The sequence below is a fragment of the Pristis pectinata genome, chromosome 4 (assembly GCF_009764475.1).
Source record: "Pristis pectinata isolate sPriPec2 chromosome 4, sPriPec2.1.pri, whole genome shotgun sequence".
Lineage (NCBI taxonomy): Eukaryota > Metazoa > Chordata > Chondrichthyes > Rhinopristiformes > Pristidae > Pristis > Pristis pectinata.
In genome coordinates, this window is record NC_067408.1 from 86,281,283 (window position 1) to 86,291,758 (window position 10,476).

The following is a 10,476-nucleotide window of genomic DNA, read 5'->3' on the forward strand; positions in this document are numbered from 1 at the left end:
TTAGAGCAGAATCTGGCCACACAGTCATGAGTATATAAGTATAGTAGGCGGCTGAGGACACAGCCTTGTGGGGCACCAGTGTTGAGGACAATCGTGCCGGAGGTGTTGCTGCCTATCCTCACTGATTGTGGTCTGTTGGTCAGGAAGTTAAGGATCCAGTTGCAAAGGGACGTGTTAAGTCCCCTGTCTAGGAGTTTGGAGATGGGTTTGCTTGGAATTATAGTATTGAAGGCGGAGCTGTAGTCAGTAAACAATAGTCTAACGTCGGTGTCTTTATTGTCCAGATACTCCAGAGATAAGTGTAGGGCCAGGGAGATGGTATCCGCTGTGGACCTGCCTTGGTGGTAGGCGAATTGCAGTGGGTTGAGATTGTCTGGGAGGCTGGAGTTGATGTGTGCCATGACCAGCCTCTCATAGCACTTCATGATGGTGGATGTAAGAGTCACCGGGCGGTAGTCATTAAGGCACGTTATCTTATTTTTCTTCAGTACCAGGATGATAGTGGTCTTCTTAAGCAGGTGGGAACCTCAGATTGAAGCAGGAAGAGGTGAAAAATGTCTGCAAGTACCCCCGCCAGCTGATCTGTGCAGGATCTGGACTGTCCATTTACCTCCACAGATGAGGGGTCACAACCTGAAACGACAGATGCTGCCTGATCCGCTGAGTTCTGCCAGCAGCTCGTTTTTTTGCTCCAAGTTCCAGCATCTGCAGTCTTTTGCAGCTACATGTAATAAGATGCCTCACTACAGTAAATTGTGGGTCATTGTATAACTTAGCCTGAAATGCACAGTTTATGAAAGTGGAATTGTGCTGCTGAGATGGAAACAGTCTTTGCACTGGATGCGGAGTGGTGTCTCCAATTGCAATAGGCATACCAAATTCTAAAGTTGCCCTGGAAGGGACACAGTGTCATTTTGATAATGAAAAACACTATGATGCTGGAGGAACTCAGGCAGCGTCCGTGGAGAAAAGCAGGCGGTCAACGTTTCGGATCAGGACTGCCTGGCCTGCTAAGTTCCTGCAGCATCATAGTGTTTTTCATCTAGATTCCAGCATCCGCAGTCTTTTATTTCTCTTCATTTTGATAATGCTTTCTGTCCAATGACACCCCCATTTTATATTAGTCATGCTCATCTTTAAAACCTGCCAGGTTGTTGCTTTGCCTAACCTCTGGCTCTTCCACTAGCCCTTTTGTACATTAATTTCTCCTTACCACAACATTGGTGAGAGAACTATCAACCCTTGAATTCAGCTGTCTAGAATTTTATATACGCCATGTGGTACTTTGGTACTTATTTATTGCTTTTAAGCTCAATTGGAGGTACCTTTATTAGTGTGTAATAACATTTTCTGTAGTAATTAAATTTTAACAAGCATGGTAAAAACTACTTTTCTGCCACTGCTGGGGAATAGTCTCTGCAAAAATACAATTGATTTTTTTTTCAATCATCCTCTATTTCCTTGGGATCCCTACATATTTATTAATTGTCATGAAATTATATTTCATTTAAGTTTACTGATGACCAACTGTTATTAATCACATTACCTGCTAATTTTATATCGATTGAATCAAAGAGTTGAGCTACGTCACAAATCTCAAAAATGAAACATACATATATAAAATCAACAGCGAGGCATTTAATTTATTCAAAACTATTGAAAACTATTTGGTTGGAAACTGAGAAGTTGCATGACCAGTTCTTTTATTTGCACATCATAAAGTGTAGTGCTGCTGGATAAAGTAACATTTGTTTCAAATATGTATTCCTTCCTAGGGTGAGAGGACTGGCATATGAAGCAGATTAGCAAGAATTCCTTTTCAAAAGTTCAGAATGTCACATGGAATACCTTTTCTTTCGCCTTTTTTGTTTTATTTCCCTAAAGAATATGCTCGTGTACCAAGGTCTTTGATTAGAAACAGCAGTAACTGCTCCTCACTGCCTGTCAATTTTGCAGTGTAATTGTTAGATTGTGGACCACCTGACAGATTTTTATCGCTCAGATATTGTGCCCATCAACCACAGAACTGCAAGTGGCAACCACTCAGATGCTGCTCAAGCTGATTCCAAATGGACATCCAAAAGGGACCTCTCCCTTCTCCTCTAATGGTTCCCATTCTCACCTCCTTTACTTATCCGAATGCACCCCTGGTAGCGCTTTGTGTTCCTGTTTATCTCCCTTCACCCTCTCTCTCTTTGTCTGCCTCCATCTATCATTCACCCGCCTTAGTCTTCCAACTCCACCCCTGCTCATTTCCCCTACCGGGCCCTACCTGCCTGTCATCTTACACCCCTCCTCAGTCCACCAATTGCCTCGGAATTCATTCTCGCCACTCCCCTTCTCCTCTCTGTGCTGGCCATCTCGCCTCTCCACTCTCAGTCCTGATGCAGGGTTTCGACCTGAAACGTCAACAATTTCTTTCCTCCCACAGATGCTGATTGACCCGCTGAGTTCCTCCAGCAGTTTGTTTGTTGCTAATCTAACTGAGATGGTTTTGTGTCCTGTCACCCCAAAGATTTCAATATGTTTATTCTTTTTGGATAACCTTTTCAAATAGTTTGCATTGGAAATCACAAGGCTAAGAGCATTCTTGAAAGTTTTGTCTAAAAACTATGCTCCATTGTCATCTGTTGAAGAGTCTATTTAATTATTATCTGGAAATTAAATGAAAGAATAAAAAATCAAAAACATCAAACCAGTAGAGAAAGTAGATGGTAAAGCATAAAAGATGATAAGCATGGGAGTATTAAACTCCAAATAGTCTTGTGTTTACCAAAAATTGTGTTTTGAGTGTACATTTAAGTTCTATTTCTTTGATATCAAGATAATTATGAGAAGCAATCTATTACTTGTAATGGATCAGTTCACTATTGGTCACAAGCATGTAGGAACTGTGGATAAGCAGAGAAATTTAGAGGTCCAAATGCAGAATGCACTATAAACTAGTGGACTGGTTTTAAACAATTACAAGATGCTGATGCACTTTTGGATTTTAAATAACCCCTTGAATATAAAGGGGTTAAGATTGTCGCACAGCTGTACATAGATATGGTTAGATCTCTTCTGGAGAAATACATTCATCTCTGGGCACTGCAGCCCAAGAAGAACACATAAACCCTGCGGGAAGTTCAGGAGAGATTTGCCCAGGCAAAACTGTTTAAATATTGAAGAAGATTGCATAGATAGGCTTTTATTCACAAATATTGCTCACTAAGCATTAACTAATGGCAGACCTAAGTAAATAAAATCCTTTTCTGTTCAGGTGATGAACAGTGGCAGTGAAACAAATGCATATAAGAGATACTCAAAAGTATTTTGTTGATGCTGCCCTGGGTTAGACTCAATTGAATTCTCATCAAGTGAAACAAATGCAATACTTTTGGAGATGACCCAAATAATACCTATGCAATTGTTGGAGATATGCTGGAATGAGGAATACAGATGAGATTTGATGTTTGCTTTCAATACAGGTTGCCAGAATCACCAGGTGAAGTCCCAGAATTCTCTTTCTTTGTCTCAGTGAATGATTGGCTGGACTCAATCAAGATGGATCAATACAAGAACAATTTCATGGCTGCAGGCATCACCACTTTGGATTCTGTCACAAGGATGAGTATTGAGTAAGTGAAACATTAAATTGTGTACTTTTATTGTGATTGACAAATCCCAATCTTACAAGTACCAGCCATTACATTGTCAACCCTTCATATGGTAGGTACAGATCTATAGTCTTGCAATTCCTTTTAGTCACTTGCCAAATACATCTGAGAGTCTTTTTTGGATTCGTATCCATTGTCTCAGCAATGTTCTGGCATTGTGTGAACCTTAAAGTAAATAACTAGTAAACAACGATTCAACACAATGTGCTCTGGGTTTCTTCTCCACTCTTCTCAAAAACTCCTAGAGGAATATTTATGAAAATGAAGAATCATCAATGAATCTGGCTTTTCTTAACATATTTTTATAAACTACTATGGGATTGATTGGACATCATGTCTGAATTTCCCATGCTCCATAAAGAAGAGTGTCCAATAATTCCCTTGTTATTTTATTGTCTCAACTTCATACCCACATGTCACACCTTTGGTGAGTGCTTACTATTCCCTTTTCACTTGTTCAAACTCCAAACACCTTTGTCTATTTATCCCTATTCTTAATGGAGGATTAGTTGAAAATGCCTGAAATGCCAGTGAAGTGGAACTCTAAAGCAGACAAGTTTGGAGACATCAGAGAATTCTCTAAATGCCATTTTTTATGGCTTTGAACCAATCATCAATTTTTAACATGGACACTAACCAAATGTTAGTCTCATGTGCTGTAACTTTTGTTGATGGTACTTGCTTGAGCAAAGAAAGGTAATAATGACAGTGTCACTCTTGTTTCCTTTACCTGTGTTACATGCTCCCTTTATTCCAGGCTTTCCAAATGTGAAAAACATTTGCACTCATTTCCATTTTTCTCAACTATCAGTTGTTTCCTTCTCAGACCAGAAGGATGAATGGTCTGCTTTCTTAGTCCTGGTTGGCAGTACACCATTGTAAATTTCCAACCTTTAGCACACCAGGAGATGACAGCAGCTTTACTCTGTTTTGTTCCAGTGACGTGAGAAGAATTGGTGTCACATTAATAGGACATCAGAGACGAATAGTGAGCAGTATACAGACTTTAAGACTGCACATGTTCCACATACAGGAGAAAGGATTTCATGTGTGAATGCTCTTTGAACACCATTGAGTAGTGTCTCAGCAATTTCGGTGGGAGAACATTTTATAACTACAATGCCTAGCTTTGTCTATTTCAATATGTTATCAGACGTTGACAGTTGGCATATTCTTCATTTGGACAAGTTTTCAATATGAGTCTTAATCCTCTACAAGTTTCCATCCTTTAGCTAAAACTTTACAAACCAATTACCCGTATAGCTTACAAATATTGCTAATAAAGTGGAGTCTGACACACACTTATTGCCAATTTTCCCATTGTTATTTAAAGAAGACTTCATGTGTAGATGAATACCCCTTATGGTAATATTCTAATAGCCATGTGGCTGCAACAGTATTGATACATTTAGAATTATAGTTTGAGAAGCAATCTCTTTTCCATGTTTGTGACTGTTTAGCTGCTACTATCAAATGTGCAATCAAAAGTTTGACTTTAATATGTTGCTCTTTTTGTAATTTATCAGTACAGATTTTAAAGGTTTATTTAACTTATTGTTTTTGAAATTAACTCTTGGTATGCTAGTATATGTACAAACTGGAGATCAACTGAATTTGAAGGTATCCAATCTAAAACTTGCTTGCACAATGAAAGGGTGAAATGGAGTGGATGGGGAGGCTGCACATTCATTTCACTTTTTGTTAGTTTTCATACTGAGTATAAGTTTAATGTTGTGTGGTGGTAAGTTTTTACTGAAAAAATTAACTTGCAATCACCCGTTTAATATTATCACCAACCTCTTAGCTTTCAATAAAAGTAAGGGTTCATCAACACTTGAACCCCGATCATTTTGTTGATCAGCCCATATGCTTCTGAGATGGTGTCTAGGAATTCAACTAGTGAGCGTCTATTTTGTAATGTCAGGTGCAATTTAGACTTCTAAAATAGTTTTTCATTGCAGGAATTCACTGAAAAGGTTCTAAGGTATGATTTTAACACTTAACTTGCTGGCAGAATCCAAACAGGCTGTTTGTTAACATCAGATGGTGGTTCATCCACTGACTTCTCACTGTGTTCAAATTCAATTTGTTCTTTCAAGACGGCAGCAAGGTCAGAAGCCAATAGGGTCCATTTTTTAATACGCAGAGGTTGATCCAATGAGGGACTGAGCAAGGAAATCTCCAGTGATTATGACCACTAGAGGCCCAAGCTGGTAAGTTTTTCTCTCCTTCCAGCTGCAATCTCCTCTCAATCCCAGTGGCGAGATTTAGACATCCCTATCCTTTTCACATGCTGTGAATCTTCTCAAAGTCCACTCACCACACCAAGTTATTTGCCAGCGAGCCTTCCTGTGGTGCAGTTGTGGCCTCTTGCTGTCTGAACCTCTGCACCAGCAAGGAGATGATGCCAGGGGTTGAAATGGCGCTCCCAAAATAGGAGAGGGGAGGTTTAGTTCTCACCCTACACCCTGTCCACCCAAACCCTGCTTCAGTATCAGATCTTCCCCATAAAGATTGCAATGGTTGTTGTGTTGCAACCTTATTTTTCTAGTTATTGGCTTCAATGCTTGGACTCTTCAACTAGTAACAGAGAGGACAACTACATTCAAAACGAGTGTTACAAGCCTTGGTTGTAACATCCCTCATCTTGATGTGTTCAAAAACATCATGAAGAGGACTATTTCATATCAGGTGGAACTCCCACGATTTCCAATGAATCCCCCTAACAGCTTTGTAAGTTGTTACAAAAAAAGGTCCCAAGTTTGTCAGAACCTTAGAGAGAAAATGGGCAATTAATAGACATATAATATAGCCATTTGATAGTTTTGTATTCCCAGTTTATGACATCACATGCGTAATTTACTCATATATATCAATACTGGGACTATTTAAATTACAGAACCAATTTTGCCAATGAGAGTTTCCTGGGGGCTGAGCAAAAGAATAGCTAGATGATAAACAACACCTGCCATCTTAACTTTCCTGCAACTTGATGAATTCTGTCAACTTATAGTCATCCATTTGTGGAGAAGTATACAAAGTCAATGTGAAAATTGGGTCAATCTTTCTGGAGAAACTTCGCATTTGAAAGGAATGAAAGTTATTGTTAACTATCAGGTAAGGATAAAACTAAAAACTAAAGGGCTACTAGTGAAGGTTTTAAAGTGGGCAAAGGAAACATCCACTTGAAGAACTTCACCAGTAGACCAAAAAAGAATATAATTTTTGCTAACAAATCTATTAGTTAATAATGATTAGCCTGTGTAGCTTTTGTAGATTAATAGTTTAAGCGGAAAACATAACACTTTGAAGTTTACTGGAAAAGAAAGGCTGAGTATGCAGAAAAATAAAGCAGAAAATGATAGAAATACACAGCACTTCAATCAACATTGATAGAGAAAAACAGATGGCCCTTCATCAGAGTGTCTATGTTTACAGGCCCACCTGTCATTTCTCGTTACAGATGCTGTGTATCAACCAATGACAGATTTTGTTTTGAACATTAATAGTTAGATACACATCAAATATAGTAACTTTATGAAATGGAAATATTTGCACTGAAACAAAATTATAAAGTTGTTCTTCATAAGTAGATTTGTGGTTTTGACATCAGAGAGAGGAACTGTCCCTTGCTCCACATAACTATAATTTTGGAGCTGACACAGTGTACAACTTATTTTTATAAGGTGAGTTATTACATTTTTTCTATTTCAGACAGCCAGTATCATTAGTTCATAGATTTTTGAACAGGTTCTGTCCAAGGCATTCAGCTTTTAACACCCAGTCCTCGACTGGATGTGAACCCACCCCACTTAAATTTAACCATTGAACAATTGGTATTTTCGGGAAGTGATATTAATTGCAGCAGCATAGATTTCCTATACGATAAAGAGAAGAGTTTGCACTTGGGAAATACCAGCTTCCAGTTTAAGCACTAACAACTAACGTTGCTCCTGCTGCTACCACCCTTTGGGGAGCAATGGTTCAATAAATATCAAAACTGATACACAGTGCAGGTTCACTCTGATTCTTCCAGTAAATATGTTCTGTGCAGTTCTGATAGGACTTCTACAGCATTACATAAATTAGAATATTCTAGTCTTTGGAATCAGCAGAATCTCTTGTTTTGTTAAAAATTTCTCCCTGGCTGCAGGCTTTCTGTAGAATTTTAGATTATTTGTTTGCTTTTTGAGCAAAGACTTTTGACTTGTTTCTATTTTGACTATTTCTGTATTGTATTCAATATTAAAATATTATATTATTTAAGTTGTTTTGAATTCTAGCCGCCAAATTCGTGTTTTCTCATATTAAGGCTGTATGTGAGTACTTCAGAGTTGAGAAGCTTTTAATGTAGTTTATGATGGCACAGTGGCACAGTAGCAACTGTTGCTGCCTCACAGCTCCGGTGACCTGGATTTACTTCTGACCTCCAGTGCTATCAGTATTGAGTTTGCAGGTTCTCCCTGTGTCCACATGTGCTTCCCCCGAGTACTCTGGTTTCTTCCAGCATCCCAAAGACCTGTTGACAGTTTAATACCGTAAATTACCCCCAGTGTAGATGTATGGGAGTAGAATTGGTGGGGGGGGGGGGAGTTGTTGGTATGTGAGGGAGAAGGGTTTGAAGGGATATAAGTGGGAGAGTGGGATTGGGACAAATCCTCCAGGTAGAGGCTTTACAAAGGCCAGAGACTTTCTTACTATGGTATTCCAATCCCTTACCAAATAGGGGGTGTACATTTGCCTTCCTAATTGTTTAAAGTACCAGGATTCTAACTTCCAGTGATGCATGAGAACATCTAAATTATTATGATAAATATTAGTAGTTGTTAATTTTAAAAACTTTACGATATTTCTATTCTTCATACTAAATGAAGAACCTCTCATTTGCCCATATTATCCTCTATCTATTGTTTTCTTCTCCACTCACATAATCTATCTATATTCTTCTATAATGTCTTTGCGTAGTTTCCTGCCTAGCTTTGCATAGTCACCAAACAAAATTACAATTGGTTCCTTCATCTATCATTAATGTAGACCATAAATACCTAAGGTCCAAGTACTGATCCTTCTGGCAGCCCACTAGTTACAGCATGTCAACCTGAAAATGACCAGTTTATTTCGACTCTTTTTCTTTACTTTAACCAATCATGTCTCCATCTTAATAAATCCCCATAAGCTCTTTTCCTGCACAACAACCTTTGACATAGAACATTACCTTTTGAAAATCTAAATATACTACATTTATTGTTTGCACTTTATCCACTTAATACAAGAGCAATAATCTCTTAATAAATTTGCCATTTATAAACTTCATTTGATTCTACTTTGTCAGGTAATGTGTTTCTAAGCTATCCATTATCATTTCAATAATAATGAACTCCACCAATTTCTGAAAACTGATGTTAGGCTATCTCATCTGTAGTCCCTTCTTTTCTCTCTCCCTCTCTCTCTTCATATGAATAACAATGTTACATTTGCTATTTTGTAATCCAGTGGGACAGTTCTGGAGTGTTGGGAATTTGACAAAATCACAACCAATGCAGCCACTCTCTCTGCAGCCACCTGTCTTAGGATGTAGGCCATGAGGTCCAGAGAATTGTTAGTTTTCAGACCCATCAAGGGCTCCATTACCTTTTATTTACTAATATTACTTTAAGTTCTTCACTTCTATTAGTCCCTTGATTCTCTTTTATATCTGGAACGTTTTTTATGTTCTCTACCATGAAGACACAAAATACTTATTTAACATCTCTTGTCATTTCTTTTTTCCCATCACAGCTTTTCCTGATCCAGCTTCTGGGAGAACCTTCATTACTCTTTTTTATTTACTTATCAAAGTTCCTACATTCTATTTTTGTATGTCTTGCTGGTGTAATTTCCTCACAGAGTCGTACAGCATGGAAACAGGCTCTTGGGCCCCCCAACTCCAGGCCAACCATCAAACACTCATTTGTACTAAATCTACACCAAACCCATTTTATTCTCCCCACATACTCACCTCCCCCCACCCCCCACCCAGATTCTACCACTCACCAAATAACCTACATAAAACTGGGATGTGGAAGGAAATCAGAGCACTTAGCGACACAGAGAGAAGATGAAAATTGCACACAGACAGAACGAGAGATCAGGATCATACCTGGATCATTGTGGATCACTGGAGCTATGAGGCTGCAGCTCTGCCAGCTGCACAACTATGCCACATTTCTTTTCCCTTTTGTTTACTAATTTGATTATCCTTTGCCGCTTATTTCATAAATCCTCAAAATGCTTAGACTTGCTGCTCTTCTTTGCAGCATTAGGCAGGGTCATATTGATTCCACCAACCCACCCCCCCCCCCCCCCCCCCCCCCCATCCACCAACCTTCAGCAGGGAGGATGTCACCAGTGATTCTTTATAGAAACACTGGCTACATGTGAGCATAATCTGCCCATTATATCCCACTCCCACTTCTTTTAACCTAATAGTACCCATAGCTTTACTTAGCCATGGGTAGAAGACTTTTTCCATGGAACTTCTATTTTTCAATGGAATAATCTTTTAGTCAGAACATTTAAGGAATTCTTCATTCAAGCTGGAACCAGCAAATTTTCAGTCTTTCTAGTATCCACAGGGCAATTGGGTTCATGTTGATATTTATATGACACATGGGTTGCACGATTTAAAATCATATGAGCCATTTAAAAATCTTTACTGGTTGTATGTTTCATTTTTATTAGTCTAGCTCTGGTCTGGTCTCAGACTGTCGTAGTGTATTTATTTCTAGTTTATCCCCTCCTCCCCCTTGCCCCGCCCCCCCACACCCATCTCACTAAG

General features: G+C 38.8%; 1 protein-coding gene across 1 annotated transcript in view; it reads left to right on the forward strand.

The window, feature by feature from the left end:
• epha6 (eph receptor A6) overlaps window positions 1–4,713 on the forward strand; it is a 477,923-nt gene extending 473,210 nt beyond the window's left edge. Inside the window, exons 16-17 of the mRNA XM_052015332.1 lie at window positions 3,471–3,620; window positions 4,599–4,713. Of these exons, the coding sequence (XP_051871292.1) occupies window positions 3,471–3,620; window positions 4,599–4,713 (265 nt within the window). The remainder of the gene's footprint in view (window positions 1–3,470; window positions 3,621–4,598) is intronic.
• The last annotated feature ends 5,763 nt before the right edge of the window (window positions 4,714–10,476 follow it).